The 22,204-nt window shown below is 36.4% G+C and overlaps 2 protein-coding genes across 2 annotated transcripts in view; both read left to right on the forward strand.

Moving 5' to 3' along the window:
• The first annotated feature begins 1,086 nt into the window (after positions 1 to 1,086).
• On the forward strand, positions 1,087 to 8,159 carry LOC129000448 (uncharacterized protein K02A2.6-like). Its single transcript, XM_054427414.1, has 6 exons — positions 1,087 to 1,372; positions 2,448 to 2,680; positions 2,789 to 5,182; positions 5,493 to 5,603; positions 6,188 to 6,276; positions 8,039 to 8,159. The coding sequence occupies exons 1-6, from the start codon at positions 1,087 to 1,089 to the stop codon at positions 8,157 to 8,159; spliced, it is 3,234 nt and encodes a 1,077-aa protein (XP_054283389.1).
• A 2,313-nt stretch (positions 8,160 to 10,472) lies between these two features.
• The window catches only part of LOC128984495 (glycogen [starch] synthase-like), a 37,496-nt gene continuing 25,764 nt past the window's right edge, over positions 10,473 to 22,204 (forward strand). Inside the window, exons 1-2 of the mRNA XM_054403825.1 lie at positions 10,473 to 10,718; positions 20,875 to 21,020. Of these exons, the coding sequence (XP_054259800.1) occupies positions 20,882 to 21,020 (139 nt within the window). The 5' untranslated portion in view covers positions 10,473 to 10,718; positions 20,875 to 20,881. The remainder of the gene's footprint in view (positions 10,719 to 20,874; positions 21,021 to 22,204) is intronic.

Below are 22,204 nucleotides of genomic sequence, written 5' to 3' on the forward strand. Positions count from 1 at the left end.
AAAACAATGATACCCACTGAGAATTAAATATGTTTGAATGCTGTCCTTTAGATGGTGTTATCAGTTGACAGAGCTAACACCACGGACAATTATTGCCTATTTCATAACTACGAGGCATGTTTTTTTAAGTACAGTTTTTAAATTTCTCCGTTCCAGCGCTGCGATTGGCATTTTGAACATTTGAGCTGAGTATGTGCATATATTGGCAAACCTGCGCCGGAAATTTTGCAACAATCGGCCTTGTTTACATCCGGTTTCGATCATTCAAAATGGCGCCGCCAATTGAGACTGCCGCCGACTGTGAAGTGCGCGCTGTAATTCTATTTTTAAGTGCTAAAGGTGGGAAAGCCATTGAAATTCATTGACAGATTAGTGAAGTGTATAGCGTGAACATTAAGAGTGATGGAATGGCACGCAAGTGGGTAAGGGCATTTAAAGACGGCCGCACCAACGTTCATGAGCAACACACTGGGCGGCCATCCGTCATTGAAGCGATGAATTAGTGCATAAAGTCGATGAAAAATGCCTTAGTTAATGCCTTAATATTGATGGAAACTATGTCAAAAAGTAGATTAAGATACTGGCTTTCAAATAAAAATATAATTATTACAATAAGTATCCTGGTTTTTGTTAGATTGTAAAACGGTACATACTTCAAAACATGCCTCGTATAATGGCTTTGAGCTGAGATCTGTACGATTAGAGAACATCCAAGGGAGAAGTTGGCAGCAGCCATAAACCAAATAATGGCAAACTTTCATGTAAGTTGTAATATAGTAGCAATAGGACCATATTAGATTATTAGTAACGGAAACAGATTAAGTTACTGGGTGGCTGCACTGCCTACATCGGCGTGGAGCTCCCTGATTGGCTGCCGATCGGTCAAGGAGTTTTCCGTCTTGATGATCGTCACTTCAAGTCTAGCAAGGTGTGTAACTAGATGTCGCCATGTTGTCTTTATAGTTATAGTAGTTACTACAAATGGCGCAGTCGTAGTAAAGTTAATTTTGTTCAACTTCTTTTTCGCGAGTGCGGATTGTTGAAAAATTAATTTGAGGAACCATGTCGTCCCGTTCAATAGGGAGTATGGGGGAATTTAACCCTCATGAAGAGGATATTTCGTCATATTTAATGAGGCTGAAACACTACTTGAAGGCCAACAGCGTAAAGGAAGGATCGGAGTTATCCATTTTGATTACTGTAATTGGACCAAAAGCTCTGGCTGTTCTCACGGACTTAGTATCACCAGATTCGGTAGATTCCAAGGATTATAAGGATCTGTTAAAGGTGTTGGAAGCACATTATTCTCCAAAAAGGTTAGTGGTAGCCGAACGCTACACGTTCTACTCACGTGTTCAGCGTCCCAATGAAAGTATTGCTGATTTTATGGTAGCAATTAGGCATTTATCAAGCACATGTAACTTCAAAGCCTTTCTTAAGGATGCACTCAGGGATAAATTAATATCTGGAATCCACAATGAGGCAATTAGGCAAAAACTTCTCAGTGATGAACAAGATTTGGATTCAACTTTTTCATTAGCACTAACCTTAGAGCAAGCTGAAAAACAAACTAGTCTTTTTGTAGGTTCAGGGAACCATGTTCATGATTTAAATAAAATGAGTCTAGGTCCACGTAAAGTAGGCCTAAGTGCCAAGCATGGAGTTAAATCAGCTAAGTTTTCAAGGTCACCTGAGGTAGGCCTAGTTGGCCAATTTCATAAGCTCAAATGCTATCGTTGTGCGAAAGAGCACAAGGCTCACGAATGTCCTTATATCAATTTTAAATGTAATATATGTAAAAAAATTGGACACCTTGGTAAGGTGTGTAGGTCAAAGGATGTGTCTGATAGTAGGCCTAGGACTAACAAAAAAGTGTTTAAGGTTCACAATGTTGAAGAGACATCGGAAGTTTTACAGGACTTATGTCTGTATAGTGTAGGCCTTGGAGATGGAAAGGCGGGTTATGAAGTAGGGTTGATGATTGAAAACCATAATGTGACCATGGAGCTCGATACAGGCAGCGCCCTTACGGTCTGCCCCTTTGAGTGGTATCGTAAATATTTTTCACATCTGGCTTTAAAGCCTTGTTATGTAAAACTACTTACCTATTCAGGAAATGAAGTAAGTGTGTTGGGACAGATTTTGGTTAGAGTAAAAGCGGCCAACCAAATTTATCAGGACTTGCCGTTAGTTATTGTAGAGTTAGGCCAAACGGGTCAACCAATGTTGCTAGGTAGAAACTGGCTTGAACATGTAACCTTAGACTGGAAGTCTATATTTTCTCAAGATAAAACTGTAAACCGCTCCGACGAGCACGTTTTTAATAGGCCTAAACTCTATTGACAAGTTACCTAACCTAACTTCACTTCAATCTGCTGACTCGGTTCAGCCTAGGGCCAAGGAAGATGTTAAGCATTTAAGGCAAAAGTTTTCTTCTGTGTTTGAAGGAAAATTAGGTTCAATCAAGGGTGTGAAGACACATATAATTTTGAAAGATGGAGCTGTACCGAAGTTCTGCAAATTTCGTCCAGTGCCGTTCGCTCTTCGCAAACAAGTGGAAGAGGAAATAGACAAGATGGTGGATGATGGAATTGCTTATCCTGTTTTGAGTTCCGACTGGGCAACCCCACTGGTTGTTGTGCCTAAGCCTACAGGAGTTAGGCTATGCGGGGACTTTAAGGTAACGTTAAACCAAGTTATCCAAACTGAACACTATCCTTTACCTCAACCCGAGGATATTTTTGCTTCATTATCTGGTTGTTCTGTGTTCTCTGTTATTGATTTACAGACAGCCTATCTTCAACTGGAGGTCGCTGAGGATTCACAGGAGTTGTTAACCTTGGCAACACATAAAGGATTATTTCGTCTTACTCGTTTGCCATATGGCCTATCCAGTGCACCTGCTTTGTTTCAGGCAGCTATTGATGAGATAATTAAAAATCTTCCCGGTACGGTAGCGTACCTTGATGATGTCTTGATTGGCGGACATTCATACCCTGAAGCAGTGTCTAGGTTGGAGCAAGTTCTTCAACGCTTCCAAGAATACGGAGTGAAGGTTAACGATAGTAAATGCAAATTTTTACAACCTGTTGTAGACTATTTAGGTTATAGGTTGTCGGCTGAAGGTATAAGTCCACGAGAAGGGCTAGTGGAAGCCATCAAGGATGCCCCGGAACCATCAAGTAAGGAGGAGTTGAGATCATATATAGGACTCATTAATTACTATGGTAGATTTATTTCCAATCTCTCTGATAAGCTGAACTGTTTCTATGAGTTGTTGAAAAAGGATGTTCCTTTTGTTTGGTCTAGGAAATGTGCTGAAACTTTTAAACAGAGTAAACACTGGGTGTTATCTTCTGATATTCTTGCACATTATGATGTCAATAAGCCACTAGTGCTTACATGTGATGCAAGCCCTCGAGGCGTGGGGGCGGTGTTGTCCCATTTGATTGATGGCGAAGAGAGGCCTATTGCTTTCGCCTCTAAAACTCTAAGTCCAAGTGAGAAAAATTATTCTCAGCTTCATAGGGAAGCCCTAGCATTAGTATTTGGTGCTAAGAAATTCCATAAGTATATTTACGGGAGAAAACATGTCATATTACAGAGTGACCACCAGCCGTTGGCTACTATCTTTGGCTCAAAGCGAGGAACCCCAAGCCTAGCCGCAGCGCGCCTACAGAGATGGGCCCTGATTTTGGCTTCGTATGACTTCGAAGTGAGATATCGCAAGGCGTCTGATGTGCCACATGCCGATGCCTTATCCCGGTTGCCGTTACCGGCAAGTGATTCACTGGAACTGGAAAACAACTTTATCTCGCACACTCAGGAATGCGTGGAGGTACTAAACTGCTTCAGCACGGTGAGTACCGAATCACCTATCACTTCTAAGGAAATTGCTAAATTCACTGGTACTGATCCTATATTATCTAAAGTAAGAGATTATGTTTGGCACGGCTGGCATGGTGCTGTGGATAAAGAGTTATTGCCTTTTGTAAAAGGGAAAGATGAACTTTCTGTGGATAGTAATTGTCTTCTGTGGGGGGCCCGTGTGGTCATTCCGACAAAATTGAGGAATCAAGTTTTAGAATTGCTTCATGATCAACATCCAGGCATTACACGGATGAAGCTGTTATCACGTAGCTATGTGTGGTGGCCCGGTATAGAACAAGGTATTGAAGAAACAGTGTCTTCTTGTTATATTTGTCAGTGTACGAGGAATGCAGCTCCAAAAGTCCCTCTCCAACAGTGGCCCCGTGTGTATGGCAGATGGCAACGGGTGCACATAGATTTCGCTGAAGATACTAATTCTAGGCAACAAATGTTAGTACTAGTAGACAGTTTTTCCAAGTGGATCGAGGTGTTTGTTATGAAATCTACTAGTTCTCTCAAGACCATTGAGCGTCTCCGTTCACTTTTTGCATCGTATGGGCTTCCGGACACTCTAGTATCTGATAATGGCCCTTCTTTTACAAGTTTTGAGTTCAAAGAATTCTTAAAGAAGAATGGAGTAAGGTTTGTCTTATCACCTCCTTATCATCCTGCGTCAAATGGTGCGGCCGAGCGTTGCGTTCAAGAAGTGAAGAAGAACCTGTTGAGACAGGTGTTGAGTGAAGGTGGTACTGGTTCTCTGACTTTGCAAAATAAACTTGATAACTTCCTAATGACATACAGAAATACACCTAACACTGTAACAGGACTTACCCCGGCAGAATTGTTTCTCAACTGGAAACCTAAAACTAGGCTTGCACTTCTCAAACCTAACCTCAACGCTCGTATTGACACGAACCTGGACAGACAGAAGGAGAGTTCGGATAGGCATAGGGGAAGGGCAAGGTCCTTTGAAGTTGGAGAGAAAGTGTTCGTCAAAACTGTCAGGCAGGAGAAAATTGATTGGGTACCTGGAAAAGTTCTGGAAGTAAAAAGTTCTGTAATATATCTTGTTAGTGTATTGGGAAAAGTTAGGCGTTGCCATGCTGACCACCTCAGGTCTAGAGTGAACATGGAAGAGGAGGGGATAGCAGTGCCAAGTTGTGAGCCAAGGTCTCCCATGAAACCAGTACTTCCTGAGCGAGGGGAAACTTCAGAGGACAAGGAGAGGCAGCAAGTTTCGCCCAGGCGGCAATCTCCATTGAAGGACTCTGAGACTGCAGTGGTCCAGCCAAGACATGAAGACTCACCTGCGGTAGTGCAGTGCAGCCCGCCCAATCTTAGAAGGTCAAAAAGGACAATTCAAAAGCCTGAAAAGCTAGACCTTTAAGCTATTCAGGCAGAAGTGAGAAGAGTTTATTTTAGTTTTATGAGAAGAATTTTTAAGTTGGAATCAAGGTTTAATTAATAAAAATGAAAAAAAGAAGTTATTATGAAGAGAAAGTTTTATGTTGGAAGAGTATGTTATTTGTGGTCTTACAGCAGTAGTGTGGGCCTAATCTAAATGGTGGCGAGTGTAATATAGTAGCAATAGGACCATATTAGATTATTAGTAACGGAAACAGATTAAGTTACTGGGTGGCTGCACTGCCTACATCGGCGTGGAGCTCCCTGATTGGCTGCCGATCGGTCAAGGAGTTTTCCGTCTTGATGATCGTCACTTCATGTCTAGCAAGGTGTGTAACTAGATGTCGCCATGTTGTCTTTATAGTTATAGTAGTTACTACATAAGTGATAAGGTTGCAATTTTAATCAGTGACAATGCTATTAACATAGTGGGAGCAGCAACGATCCTTTAAGTAAAACATGCTGGGCGTTTCGCCCATACAGTCAATTTAATTTTATAAAATGGCTTGAAACTCGTTGTAGGGTTGATTGAACATGTAAAAGCTGTTGTTTCACATTTCAAGAGAAGTTAGAGAAACTTTTAGTAAATTTATTGAAGTACATAAAACCATGGGCTTAGACCCAAAAAAAACTCATCAACGAGGTAGCAACCAGGTGGAATTCCACCTTTTACATGTTGTCAATAATTGTGGAACTACAGGATGTAGTGAAGACGAGGAGGTAACGAAAAGTAGGGGAGGAGAGGGGATTTATGGCAGACAGCCAGATGATTTCCCTGACCGACAGCTTTATAAGTTAGTGTTTGCAATAAAATGCTTAGGGAAAAGTTTCGAACTGACTCTAGCTGGAAGGGTTGATTGGTTAAAATGGAATCAAGCAAAACAATGACACTGTCAACTTTGCTTGATCCTAGATTCAAATTGGCAGTGTTTTCAGACAAAATGCAGCTGATGGCATCAAAGCCAACTATTCACAGTTGATGGCTGGTATTTGGCAGAGAAGGTATACAAGAACTGACTATGCATCAACTGCCAATGAGGCTTGAGACCAAGAAACAAAAGAAGATGATCAATCTGAGCAAACATCGACATTTTCAGTCTGGAAGGATCGTGATAGCTTTCGTGTGATATCTTCAAAACACCAGGTATTTTATAAAACACACATACATACACTGTCTTCTCACCTACTTATTTATATTGTGTATACATACGTTTAGTGTATTTATTTAATGTACCTAGATTTTTCATTTGACATACCCACCAGCATGATATGACCTTCTGTTTATCTTAATAATGCACACTCAGTTTTTATATTAGGATTACTGTATGATTATATCATAATAATAATTATGTATTATACTGTAGGCTATAATTCAATACAGTATTGTGCTTTATTTCAGAATCCAAAACATCTGAAGCGATATTGTGGAGCTAAACAGAGAAGATGATGTATCGGACGCAAGGATAATCCACTTCTTTGGTGGAAATATAATGAGGAATTCTATCCACTACCCAGCAAAGTAGTAAAAACGAAGTTTTGTGTTGTTGGAACATCGGTTCCCCTCGTGCGAGAGACTTTTATATATAATTTTATATATAAAGTCTATATAATCTCAGAACGACGCACAAGACTAGACTCAAAAAGAGCAGAACAACTTTTGTTCTTACACTCTAATTCATACTTGTCTTATTTACCGGTAGGTAAACATGCGGTTGTAATCTTATATCCGAACACTTTATAATATTTAAGTTGTTTTCATATGATAAAGACAGTTTACATTACATGTTTTTAAAAATTTCTTAAAAAGTTCAAGCTTGTAAAAAAACAATTCATAAACTACTGGGTTTTTCATCATTACATTATAGTTATACTAATACCTAAAAATAGAGGTAATTGTTAAAGGGTCATTATGGGACATTGATGTCAAATTTACCTAAATTACATGAGTTAGTTGTGAAGACAGCTTAAATATTATTAAAACGATATAGCTTTTTTTGGTGGAGAGGATGTTATGTCTTCATAACGGTCATTATTGTCTTTGTGGTAACTAAATAACACACGCACTCTGAATTAATTAAACATGGATTTTATTTAACATTGGACACATAACATTACATCACAACTCTGCTTTAGCTTGAGGTCAGAAACGGAAGAGAGACAAAAACAATGAACAATAATTTATAGGCTACCTAAAATGGCAGGCTTATTTTAGTTCAGGCTCTCAGAGCAGAGTTGTGATGTAATTTCATGTGGCGAAAGTTAAATGAAATCGATGTTTAATTAATTCAGAGTGCGTGTGTTATTTAGTTATTAGTTGCCACAAAGACAATAATGGTCGTGATGAAGACTTAACATGGCACTGCAGGGAGTGGATCCTAATTCCAACATTAAAAAATATGCCAAATAGGGCTAAGTGTCGGACCTAACCTTTATTAAGATCCAGCTGGTTTTTCATAATGAAGACATTAATAAGATGGAGTTTGAACTACCATCACCTCTTATCCCTTGAGGGTGCTCTGCTTTAGCATGAGGTCAGGGTCAGAAACGGAAGAGCGACAAAAACAATGAACGATAATTTGTAGGCTACCTACCTAAAATGGCAGGCTTATTTTAGTTTCCATATAACCTTATAACATAGCCTATGGTTATATAACGGAGGAGGTAAATATGCTAAATAGCATAGACTGTGTTTGGTCCTCGTTGACAAGGAATTTATTTGCTGCAAACCATTCAGAGGTAAAATTTTGACTACTTTTCACTGCAGCTGCAAGCTGCGTTACATCTACGCCCTTACTGAGAATAGTGGTATCGTCTGCATACAAATATGCATCACCGTGGAGGCAGAAATTGATGGCAATGAGAAACAGGAGAATGCCCAATACTGAGCCCTGAGGTACTCCACAGTTAGAGGATAGGATAGAGGACCAGGTATTGCCTAAGCAAACTGCCTATCTTCGATCAGCAAGGTATGTCCTGAAAAGGCTGAGGTCCCCACTACGGATACCATAATACTCCAGCTTTTGGAGGAAGATGCCATGGCCAACACAATCAAAGGTCTTGCTTAGGTCAATAAAAGTGGCCCAAGCAGCCTCTCGACTCTCAAAACAATTAATTGAAGACTGTGCGGACCATGGCATCGATGGCACCCGTAGTAGAGCGTCCAGCCTTGAAACAAAATTGTTGTTCGTTGAACAGAGCATGATCACGGCCACCTTTAACTACAGGCCGTGTCCTGGTAGAATTGGCAACGTCGCAAGTGGTGTTGTTTAGTGACAAACTTCATATAAAATGTTGAACCTAAAACATACAGAATTGAAAACCGAAACAATGAATTAAAAATATGTATCTGTACATTTTAAGCGGAGTCAATATTGTCATAGTTCAGTAACCAATCTTTCGTAAATACACAAATGACATTAGCTGCTTCCAAACAAAACAGCTGTAACAACACCACTTGCGACGCTGCCACATCGAAAGCGGTGGCCTGGAGTTAAAGGCGGCCGTGGCATGATACTAAACAAATATTATTTATACATAGATGTACAGGCTAGTACCTATATACAAAATAGGTACAGCTGTATTTTATACCAAGCTATCACATTTGAATAAAAAAACACATCTCAATATCATCTTCACTGTAGCAGCAAACCTAAGTACTCACTAAAATTAATGTTATACAAATATTAAATTAATCTGACAATTATAGGAAATATTTTAGTAGATGTCCAGACGGGTAGATGGAAATTCACTTAGTCTGCAGGTTTGCTGTGGCGGGGTATTTATTTGTATGGCAGTCAATTAAGTTTTCTTTCGTTAGTATTGGCATGTATTGGCTGCACTTTACTTTAGGTCCTACACTCATTCGAATGAAAATATCGATCGATATATCGATTAATCGATTGTTTAATTCGATATATCGTTTGGTTAGTTAGGTAAGGTTAACCTAACCTAACTGACCAAACGATATATCGAATGAAACAATCGAATAATCGATATTTTCATTCGAATGAATGTAGGACCTAAAGTAAAGTGCAGCCTTAGTATTTATTCTAATCAGAAATCAGAAACATTTATTGCCGAAAACATTACAAAAATTTATAGACCATCGTCAGGTACAATTTATAGCAAACATGAATTTGCTTTTCTTAAGAAAACAACCATTATTAATAAGAAGCAATCTTTAAATCGTCTTTAGATTTCTATCACAGAAGTTGATTGAAAAAAGTATATAAGTATATAAACAAATGTCAACAATACATAAAATTTTTTTAACAGTTAAAAGAAGTCACAATAACAGAATAAAACTCAACAATATATAGTACAAAAAATTGTTAAAATTGCTATGGGCGGTAACAGGAGATTCAACAATAAAAACATACATTTAACATTAGACAATACAAAACAAACAGCACATCTGACATTAACAATAAAAAAACTAATTGACATTTATTTATTTATTTATTTGTTAACGGTTGCACCATTTTTACATGAATAATACAATGTCTTGCATGCAGAAGAAGCAGAAAAAAATCACAGGTCAGTACAAAAGTAGTGAAAAAACTGGAAAACAAGACTTCAATAACAAGACATAAAAAGATAAATAACAACTATAAATAACAAACTATAAATAACAAACTATGAATAACAAACTATAAGTAACAACTATATTGTTTGTTGGTTGTTGTAAAAACTAATTGATCTATTGTTATTTATTGTTATACTTAAGCACTTGTTTTTTCTATGTTATACTTCAATATTATATCCTTAATGTTATTAGCCATCCATCGAAATGTAAATTGGTGTATTGCCGTTGGATTGATAAATAAATAAATAAATACAAGCACTAACCCCCGACCATCCTTAGTGATTTAGCAGAAAACTCCTTTCCTCAACCCATGGGTTCCCGACGGATCGACTGATGCATTTTTATAGAAACTGAATTTAAAATAAACTAACCTTTGTAAGGTATAAAACATGTCAATGCATGATTCAGAAAAATTCACAACAGTGATATTTTATATACAGATATTTTATATACTGTACAAACATAAACTACTGGTAAAAAGCTGCATGACGCTTAATCAAGTGTGCCTTAAAACCAAAGAATAAAGAAAAAGAACCTTTATAACAGCTGTTTAGCAGACTTCCTGACCTTGGGACTTCTGCCAAAGGTCACGACGACGACATGGGCAAACGAAAGCTCAAGGCTGGTCCTGTTTGGAATGCATTTAGTAGAATTGAAATTAGTTTGGCAAGTTAGACCTCTGTAAACTGTTAACTGGATCAGTATGGGGTTTTAAAACAATGCTGGTTTTTGTTTTCAACCATAGAAAACATTATTGCTATTGTTGTGCCGGTTCGCGAGTTTTGTGAACTGTAGAGACTTAAAAAGAAAAGTGTGTTTTTAGATGAGTGTCTAACTGAAGCCCTAGTCATTGTTTTTGGTAAGGGTATTCCATTATTTTATTTACTGTGTAGCCCTACGTTTTATATACTTTATTATAGTTCAGTTAGCTCATACCACAATTGTTTACTATCATCCACAAGGAAATTGAAATGCATGTTGTATATTATTTTGCTTAACTGTTGAGTGTTGACATAACCTCTAAAACACATCCTAATCACTGATCGCCAAATTACATGCGACCAAAGTTAATTGAAGAGATAGGCCTAGTTCAGTTTCACAGCCTAGATAGGCATAAAGGGATTTTGGTTACTTTCCTGTTAAAGGGAACATTCATTATTTTATTAACAATGATTTCTTTTCGATATAACTTAGGCTATAAATTTTTTTTGATCCGATAAATAATTATATTCAGTATCAAGAAAAAATTTAAACAAAATTATATTTAAATAAAAACTGTTCTTAACTAACTTAGGCCCTAACCTATAGTTAAATTCAACCTTTCCTGAGGCGGATTACTGGCAGAACCAGTCGACCACACTAATAGCCTCGTCCCTTGGCCCTATTGTGTGTGCGCTCGGAGCTGGGCATGCGGCGGCCTGTCCCAAAATAGTCATTCCTGCTGGCTCCAGTACAGTTATGGACTTTTTATTATTTTAAGAAAAAGTTCAAACGAATCACATAGCGTAACGCATCGTGATCGCCTGATTATTTTGATATAAAATCTGAGGAAATTTCGACCAATTCCATGAATAATAACCGATTAAACATGTAATACGCATTTTTCCAAATAATATATAAGTTAGGACATGGTAGGAATAAACTGTACAAGAACATTGTTTGTTGAGAAAAACATACCATATTATTCAACAATTTTACGAAACAATACTGTACAATTTTAGAACTTAACTTGGGGGAACTTTTCTTTTCCATACTTTACGTACGGTATTTTTATGTTTATTTTTATGCCAAACAATTAATGGAAACCAGGGAATTTTCGCTCAGGAGAGAGAGAGAGAGAGAAATTCTTTATTTACAACAAATTATTTTGCAGCATTACATAAAGGAAATAAAAAAATATCACATGGGTCACAATGACCTAGGTGCGTGATAGTCAGGAAACATGGTAAACTATAGGTGAAAACAGACATCGACTCCTGGGATATGTTTCATGACCCAAAACCACTATAAAAAACGTTAATGTATGAAATCACATGAGTTTATGTATAAGATATAGCTTTAGTACTTCTAGTATGTTTGAATCTGTTAATATTCGTGGAATTGGTCGAATTTCTTCAAATTTTATATCAAAATAATCAGGCGATCACGATGCGTTACGCTATGTGATTTGTTTAAACTTATTTATTAAAATAAAAAATTTCATAACTGTAGCCTACTGGAGCCAGCAGGAATGACTAATTTGGGACAGGCCGCCGCATGCCCAGCTCCGAGCGCACACACAATAGGGCCAAGGGACAAGGCTATTAGTGTGGTCGACTGGTTCTGCCAGTAATCCGCCTCAGGAAAGATTGAATTTTACTATAACCTAGGCCTAACTAATCAAACTTGCTATTTCAAAATTCCGTTTGATATTCCCCATATGCCTTTTCTGTTAAAAAAGGATTTTGAAATTGTACAGCAAGTTTGGTTGGTTATTTTATGTTAGTTTAGAACAGTTTTATTTTCTTAATCTATTACATTTTAAGTTAGCCTACATAGGCTATTATTTTTTCCTAAACAAGATTAGTTCGCAATTTTTAATTTAAAGGCCAAAATGTGTTTGAAGATGCAAGACATTAAAACAGAAGGAATATTGATCGTAAGGGAAAGCAAGAATATCGATATAGGCTATCGAAAATAAATCATCGATAATAATGAATGTTCTCTTTACTTAACAGGAAAGTACCAGATTATTTTAGTAAACAAAAAAGTATTAACCTTTGTGCTTTTTAAGGTTTGACAGCTTACAATATTTTTTAACAATCTTATTTATATCTTCCCGCGGGTGCAGTTTCATAACTAACTGGGCTAAGCTAATATTGATTGAACATATCGATTCCATTAGTAGCCTAAACCTTCATTAGGCTAGATTTTAAGTTTATATTAAATTATAAAATGAAACTGTTATAACCTAACCTAACTAACCAAACTTGCTAGCGTAGCCCAGTTGAGAAGCTGTAGCCACATCTTCTTGTTATGCCTAAAGATAAGTCGATTTTTTAATCACTTCACTCATAGCCTAACTACTTTCATGGTAGCACAGTTTGTAACGCCAGCTTAGTGAAAATAATTATTAACTGTGTCAACTGTAGAGCAACATGTTTTTCAACTTGGCCTTATGAATTTTTACAGCTAGGCCTACTTATTCACACTTCCATAGAAAGTTTTCAATTTATAATTTTGATTTTAATTAGCCTTTTACAACTTATTGCATGTCTGAAGGAAAATTGTAATTTTTTTGTATCCTAAAATGTTTTTAAAAGTACGTTTCTGTCACCTTTCCTTAATACTATACCAATCTCTTTTTTAACTCCTTGAACCATAAACTAATATTAATTGCAACAGTGAATTGGTTATTCTGCTCATTATTGTGTCTGTTCCAATTCAAATTTGAATAGGCCTATGTCATAATTGAAAAGTTTTCAACATAAACTTACATAGGCTAACATTAGCTCACTGTGACATTAACAGTGATTTTGCTTCTCGAAAGTGTGGTCCATGTATCTGTGATAGCTAACCTATTCAATAAAATCAGGGTGGTAATTAATAACTAAAATACAGTTCACACCAAGTGTTGTAAATCGCAGTCAATAACCACTAAACGGTAATTAATTATTGTACTTGTATACTGGTTGCATTAGTTTTTCAACCAGCAGTTCAAAGTTTGAAGAGGAAAGCGGAAATTTATGTTTATGTTTGCTCCAAAGCATCAGAATTTAAACTTATAGAATACCTAGAACTGAATGCACATTTCTGGTTTGATGAAATCAAAGCATTGACGGCAAATGATGCTTTCATGTTTTTTCATGTCAACTTCAACATGGCCTTTGATCATTTTTTCCCAATAAAATGTAAAAAGGTGCATGTTGGCAAGTCAGGGGCTTCTAAAAATAATGGTTTGCCTGTTGTTAAGGACTGGTATACCCCTGAACTCTCTAGGCTAAAGAACATGATAACTTTAGTTAATGATTTAGTTAGTGTAAGACCTGATCTGTCTAACTTGCTTAAGCTGCTTAGAACACAATACCGTAAGAATGTGAGGGATGCAAAGATCAACTCAAATGCCGCATACATAACAGGGGCTTCCAATCCCTGTAAGGCGGCCTGGAATTTAATAAATCAAAATAGACCTCAAACAAAGCCTGATATTCTTGATCCGTCTTTTGCATCTGCTGATGAATTCAATTCGTACTTTGTTGAGTCTGTTGAGTCCATCTTGTCAACCATTCCAAATATAACACAATCCTCTCCTGTGATCCTGTCAAGCATACCTGATGGTGCACCTACTTTTGAATGGAAACATGTATCGGTCCAAGACATTATTAATGCTGTTATGGGCTTTAAACTCTCTAACAGTAAAGATGTGTATGGCATGACACCTAATCTTTTGAAACACATTGTGTGGGCACTGGCACCTATACTAGCCCATTTGGTTAATGTATGCTTTTTAGTAGGTATTTTTCCTGCTCCATTAAAAGTCTCTAGAACTGTGCCTGTCTATAAAAAAGGGTCCCGTGACAATGTTGCAAGTTATCGACCAATATCGTTGATTCCTGTATTTTCTAAACTGTTTGAAGCTATTATGTTTGCTCAATTGTACGACCACCTTGAAGCACACAGCCTTCTGGTGCCTGGTCAATTTGGCTTCAGGAAAGCCAAATCCACTATATTGGCTGTTGATTCTATTGTACAATTAATTGTTGATGCTTTTGAGTCTAAGAAATCTACCTCCGTAATACTTTGTGACCTCTCTCGCGCTTTTGATTGCGTGTCACATGAAATTTTGCTCCTGAAATTGGGAAAATATGGCCTAGAAGGCAGTGCTTTGAGATTGGTCAAATCCTACCTCAGTGATCGCCAACAGGTTGTAAGTTGGAATGGTATTACATCTAAACCATTACCTGTAATACACGGGGTTCCGCAAGGTTCCATTATGGGACCTCTGTTATTTTTAGTAACAATCAATGACCTCTATACCAGACTTGAAGGTAATTGCATGTTGTATGCAGATGATACTTCCCTTATATCATGTAAAGTGACCCGTGAACAAGCAGAGCTGTCTGTTAAGAAGATTTTTGAGTCAGCCTCAAATTGGTTTGTTGACAATAAATTAGTGCTCAATAATGAGAAAACACAGTGCATAACATTTAGCCTATGTGATTCCCAGATTGTTCCTTTCCAAGAGCCTGTCAAACTCCTTGGTATAACCCTTGACCCCTGTCTCAATTGGAAAGACCACATAAGCCAAGTCTGTACTAAACTAAGTAGAGTAATACATCTTTTAAGACGTCTAAGTGACCAATTGCCACAGAGTACCCTTAGAATGTCCTTCTTTGCATTTTTCCAACCTCACATATCCTATGGGTTAATTTTGTGGGGCCATTCACCCAATGTCGAAAAGATCCTGCGACTGCAAAAGAGGGCAGTAAGGATTCTCTGTCATGCTCACTATAAAGAACACAGTAAGCCCTTGTTTAAGAGACAAAGAATTCTGACAGTTGTAAATATGTATATATTCCAATGCCTTGTTAGTATTAAGAACAGCATGAATGATTTACATGTAGCCAGTTCAGTGCACAATCATGACACTAGGTTTAGTTCTAAGCTTGTCATTCCTCGGTCCAGGACTGATAAAAGAGCTAGGTCATACCCTGTTTCAGGAATAAAACTGTTCAATCACCTTCCTGGTCATGTGAGAAATCTGGAAAGAAAGAACTTCCAAACTGCAATATTTGATTGGCTGATTGAAAATCCTTTTTTCAAATTCAAAGAGTTTTTTGAAACTGTATTTAGTTAAGTTTTCCTCTGAACAGCCTGTTTGCTGTTTTTGCATAGTGCATGCATTTTGCATGAACTGCATTTGTTTGCTTTGAATCTTTTTGTGCATGGTCTTGAACATATTTTTTTTCACATGCTTGGTTTGATTTTTAAGTCTTGATATTTATTTTATTTTATGCTTGTACATTGACATAGCCTGTAACAATGTTGTTGTTGATTGGCCAAATAAATTCATTGTATTCATTGTATTCATTGTATTCATTGTATTCATCTTTAAGTGTCATCCATATAAGCTTCTACTGTTAAAAAAATTACATAAATGAACGAGTTTAAAGCCAAACCTAAGCCTTACAATTATAACAAATTATACTGACAATCTACGAGAAAGTCATATTGACAATTATCTGGTGGAATGGTAAAGTGTATTGTGTTGCTAGCCTAGTAGTTATTGCCTCAAACTACGCCTCATGAGAGAGGGGTTCGATTACTAGCATGTCCCAAAAATTTATGTGGTTTGGACTCCTTTTACTGAAAATGCCAATGGCATGTACAATAAAAAACCCAATTTTCAATGAAATTTTGTTTGCCAAAACATTAAAACTGTAGCCTAACTAAAACTAGAGACACAGTTGGTCTATGTTTAAATCGTAGGCTTTATTCCTGTTGTTCCGGGTTCAACAAATCCCAGCAATCATTAATAGATTTAAAACTATGTTATAATTTTGTGCTCACATGTATAGAGAACATTCCCTGTTTTGAAAAATTACGCAAAAATACATTAATTCAATGTAATTTTATAAGCGATTTTTTGAAAACTTAACAGAAAATACCCCCGCCGTAGCAAACCTGCAGACTAAGCAAATTCCCATTAACTGACTTGATTTCTACTAAAATATTCCCTGAAAATTCTCAAATTTATTTCCCATTTAAATAATAACATTAATTTTAATGAGTACCTAGGTTTGTTGCTACAAGGAAGGTATTGAGGTGTGTTTTTGATTGAAATATTGATAGCTTATTATAAAATTAATAAAACTGCCAAATTTGATTCAAATATGTCCATAAACAAGCAAACTACAACAGTTCATTAATTCTCCATAAGAATAACATGGGAATTTTAAATTTAAAGTTTTTTTTATTACCTCCGTAACCATTAGGCATAGAACAACGCTTCAATACACAAAATTATTTATTTTTTTAAAGCTCTACAAAATGGTCTGTAAAGAAATTGTAAAGTTTTATGATTTTAGAGTCAAAAATGGGAAAACCAATTTTTACCCAATAAAACGCCCCATATACCCCCGTTTCCATAGTCTGATTATGCTGGTTCGGAAACTCGTTTGAATAAACGTAGGTTCACACATTTGTACGAAATTTCATCAAAATCCGATCATTTTTGCTCGAGTTATCCTTCTAACGGACACACATATACATAAATAAATATATATATATATACCTATATGAATTTGAACTGTAGGTTCAAATGTATTTTTGCTCTCTGGTGACCTCAAAATGAAAAAGTAAATTGGTCCCGAGTCTAGGTCTTATCATGAGAACTACGGTAATAGCTTATTCCCTATATGGGAAATTCGCTAAAAAGAAAGTATCTGTTTCTTTACTTTTAATATCTTTATTTTCAATTGTTTTGCTTTTACTTTGACATTTTAAATTTGTATCCAGAAGCCTATATTATTCTCCTCCCTTGCATGTTCAAAAATTTATGTAGGTAGAAAACAGGAAAAGAATGCATATATATTTCAGTAACAATCATTTGACTATTCCATTGTGGATTTAGATTCAGAATGACATACTTTTAATTAAAACATAATTCATTTGATATACTACATATTTGAAGGTAGCCATTCAATTTTTATGGATAATTATATTCTTAAATATAATAAATACTTTATTAGAAGTAACTTATATATTTTATCTTCCCAACATGGAATGTTTGATAATGAAGAAAGAACCACAAAGCCATGCTTGTTTACAGTATCAAAGGCAAGGTCAAAATGATAAAATGTCTTCCTTTCCTGTTAGTCTTGAAGGTCTCTCAATACCTGTTCAAGGAGAGATTGATTCCTATTACCCTAATATTTATATTAAGTTTCAATATACAACACAGATGAGCACATCATATCTTAAAAGTAAAAACATGTAAATACTGCTATAGTAATTCCTGAGCCAAATAGGAAGAGCTGAAAGATGAATTGGTCCAAGTTTAAATAAACCCTACTTCATTGTATTTGATGACAGTAAATTGAATTAAAAAAAGGAAATTTCAATTTAACCACAAGTCTATAAAATAGTATTCAGACTGGTATATAAAATGGTACATTTTTTAAGAGTCAGCAAAACAGCAAATAACTTGCATTAGAACATTTTTTTAGAAAACAGACGTCAAATTAATTATCAGGCTATATATCTTAAATGTTATGATAGGATTCATTGCAATTGAGGCTAATATTATATTATATTATTAATATCAAAATTTAATACTTTCAGCCTACTTATATATTTATGTAATTAATCATTAGAGGTTGCCATTTTAATTTAATTTCAATATCTTTATTCAATAATTGTATATTGTACATTTATTAGTGGCAAATTCCTAACCTAGTAAATACAGTTGTAGGCTAAAATTACAATTTATATAATACTAAGGGCTTTTCCTCTTATTGTAGCATAATTGTGCGTTATCTGGTATGCTTTCTCTCGCAATGAGAGCAGTTTCAAAAATGTATTGGGCAAAGACAGTTAGTAACATTTTAAAATGTTTAAAATTAATTTTTACACTTTCATCATTATTTAATCCTATCATTGTTCTTAATGCCCTTTGCTGTAATTTTAGGATTCGAATAAGATTTTTCTTTGTTGTAGTTCCATATAAAGATATGCCGTATGAAATGTGGCTATGGACAAGAGAATGATTTCATATTGTGTTCAAAGTACTGATATTACATACATAAGACATATTTTTCGATGCAAATATCCCTGAATTAATCTTTGAGCAAACATGATCAACGTGGTCCTGCGAGGATAGGTGCTTATCAATTTTCAAACTTAAAAAATCTATTTTTTCGACTTCTTTGATTTCATCAGACTCCAAAATAATCAACGGTTCTATTTCGTTTCTACATTGCTTAGTTGAAAATGATAAACAATTAGTTTAATTTTTGTTTATTTCAAGATTATTAGATAGTAAGTAATTTTTAATATTTGCAAGTTCTATAAAGGTATATGTTTTGATGTGTTCTACTGTTATTCCTGTAATTTTTAAGTCAATGTCATCAGCATATAAACACATATTTCCACAAGGTACACACGACAGTGCATTTGGAATCTTATCAATGTAGCAAAGAAATAAAACAGGGCCTAGTATTGAACCCTGAGGGACACCAAAGTAATTTAAGATGGGAATCAGAAAACACACCAGATGAATGGAAAGAAGCGTTAGTAGTCCCCATACACAAAAAAGGCAGTAAACAGGAGTGTAACAATTACAGAGGTATATCACTTTTAAATGTAACTTACAAAGTATTGTCAAAAATTACACAGAGAAGATTAGAAGAATACACATCAACCATCATTGGAGAACATCAAGCTGGCTTTACCAAAGGAAAATCTACCATAGATCAAATTTTCATTTTAAAAGAATCAATAGCAAAATACTATGAATTTAAACAATCTTTCTACTGCATTTTCATAGACTTTACAAAAGCTTACGACAGTTTAGACAGAAAAAGAATATGGAAAGTAATGGAAAAACAGGGAATTCCAAAAAAACTTATAAAAATGGCCTCATTAAGTGTCCAAGACTCAAAATGTAAAGTAAAAGTGGAAGGACAAGTGTCAGAGGCTTTCTCAGTAGACACTGGAGTGAGACAGGGAGATGGAATATCCCCAATACTTTTCAACATTGCTCTAGAAGAAGCACTACAGAAAGTTAAAAGTTCAGAGGTAGGGATAAAGATAGGAAAGAAAATAAATATTTTAGCCTTTGCGGATGATGTTGCGATATTAGCACATACAAAACAAGACTTAGAAGATCTAGTCAGAATATTGATTGAGGAAACGAAAAAGGCTGGCCTTGAAATAAATGATAGAAAAACTAAATATATGCAATGTGGTAGACGAGATGACCAAGAAGAGGACAATGAAGTCCTGCAGATAGAAAACCATGTTTTCCAAAAAGTGAACAATTTCACCTACCTGGGAGTCTTATTAACAAATGATAATAATGAAGAACTGGAAATAACTAACAGACTCAATGCTGCAAACAGAAGCCTCCATGCATGTAACAAAATTTTGAGCTCAAAGCTGTTATCCCGCAATACTAAAGTAAGAGTTTATAAAACTATAATTAGACCGACACTAATGTATGGATCTGAGTGTTGGGTAATGAGCAAAAAATCAGAAAAACGTTTAGTAACTTTTGAAAACAAAATTCTTAGGAAAATATATGGCCCAACTAAAGAAGATGGATTCTGGAGAATTAGACATAATTTCGAAATAAGAGAGCTATATAAAGACCCAGATATAACAGCTGAGGTGAAAAGCAGACGCATTAGGTGGGCGGGTCATGTCCTCAGAAGAGAACATGGCACAACCTTAAGCAGTGTATTAAGGAACGACCCAGAAGGCAGAAGGCCACCAGGCAGGCCTAAACTGAGATGGAAGGACCAGGTGCGACGGGACTTGAGGAAGCTGGGTAGAAATGAAGACCAGGCGCAGGACAGAGAAGGCTGGAGGCAATGTGTAGGCGAGGCCAAGTACCACTTGGGGTACCTATGGCCACTGCAGTAAGTAAGTAAGTATGAAAATAAAAATGGATTTACTTAATCATACCACAGTCACAATGATAATATCCTAATAAATACAACATTAGCCTATTATTCATGGTATTTACTGTTACCAAAGAGTTTTTATGAATTTTTGTTCCCACTTCATTCAGCCTTAACAATCTACCTCCAGTGCAAATTAACGAAATCCTTACTTGTTTTTTAAAATATTTTTTATGGTGATTTATTATTAGCCACAGATTATATATTTATTTCACATAAAAACACTTTTTGGTATGTTATTCAGTATTTAACTTTCAGTTTTAAACACAACTTGTTGTTCCCTGTGATGGTATATATACTTACAAGTTAAATTGGGTTAATACTGTGAGTGGTCTAACATTTATTTTCTTTTAGGTTAAAAATGTCACAAAACAAGTCAAACAAAAGGTTTTACCGCGTGGACAGCGGGCATGACTTCAGTGTGTTTATGGACCGAGGACAAAGGGCAGCACTTCACAACAGATGGACCTTTGAAATTGCGTGGGAGGTCGCTAATAAAGGTAAACAATCCATGTAGCATTTGTTTGATTAAATATCACATAGTGGGTAAACAGACATAGTGGGTAGTTAACTTTTTGACCACACGACTTTGTTTTAAAAGAGTTTACACACATGATTTTAGTCTAGGAAATAGCCGTTTGCTGCCTGCTTAATCATATGACGTACTAGAGTATGGTATGGTACCGGTAATGAATTTTACCGGACATCAGCTGGTTATTATTATTGGCAATAAGTGATTATAAACAAACAACATAACTTCCCTTAGAATTAGTTAGTAGTGATAGTTAGGCCCTTTAGTCGGTGGGAATGAACAAATTTGTACAATTATTTTTATTGTTGGGTCTGTTAAAAGTAATATGGCAAAAAATATCGCACATCACTTTTCCGAAATAACCATACTTGAATAGTAATCCCGAATCCGACTTTGTCTCACGTGGGAACAACCATACTCATCCGGTTAAAACCCAATTTCTGGACTAGTAATGTAATATACAGTTTTCTTACACTGCAGCAAAAGCGGCTGTTTTCGATCAAAGCGTTCCTGATCCAATTAGTTATTTTTATCATACTTACTTACTGATGGGGCGTCACAAATCTCAGTTGATATTTTGCCTCGTAGACCTCCGCCATCCAGATTTCTCCTCCGCATTGGATCACATCCTTTTTGACTTGGTCATACCACCTTAATTTAGGCCTACCCAACGGACGTCTTCCTGTAGTTACGGCCTCACAAACCTCCTTCAGTCTTGTGCCATCCTGTCTCCAAAGTACATGACCTCATTTTCATTTTAATTTTTTGACGAAGGAGCCAAAAACACCCCGACTGCAACCCGGTACCTATAACTAAACATAACCCGGGACCCATAGTGTAGGCCGGAGCTTACGCACCAACCTTGGACACACTATGGGCGGATGACTTGAGGCCATCAAGCTCACCGGCTGCCGAAGCAACCCTTCAGAAAGAGGGTTACCCCTCAATCCTAACCAGGGATACCGGTTACTTGGTAGCACGTACACTCCACATGGGTTCCACCAGGGCCGAAACCCTGAAGGACCATAATGGAATGCCCTAAACGCAACACTCGGGACCTATCTAATCCCTGACAGGCCGAAACCCGCCATCAAAGCCAGGAGGAAGGGGACCAACCCCCTATTTACACCACTACCCGATCGAGGCCTACCC

The sequence above is a fragment of the Macrosteles quadrilineatus genome, unplaced genomic scaffold (assembly GCF_028750875.1).
Source record: "Macrosteles quadrilineatus isolate MER2022 unplaced genomic scaffold, UCM_ALF_1.0 Scaffold_1__1_contigs__length_201487025, whole genome shotgun sequence".
Lineage (NCBI taxonomy): Eukaryota > Metazoa > Arthropoda > Insecta > Hemiptera > Cicadellidae > Macrosteles > Macrosteles quadrilineatus.

Coding starts and splice junctions, on each gene's coding strand:
- LOC129000448 (XM_054427414.1), top strand. CDS start 1,087: ATGGGGGAATTTAACCCTCATGAAGAGGATATTTCGTCATATTTAATG. Junction 1,373..2,447: donor TGTTCAGCGTCCCAATGAAA/GTATTGCTGATT, acceptor CTGTGTTTGAAG/GAAAATTAGGTTCAATCAAG. Junction 6,277..8,038: donor GCTGGTATTTGGCAGAGAAG/GTATACAAGAAC, acceptor TTTTCACTGCAG/CTGCAAGCTGCGTTACATCT.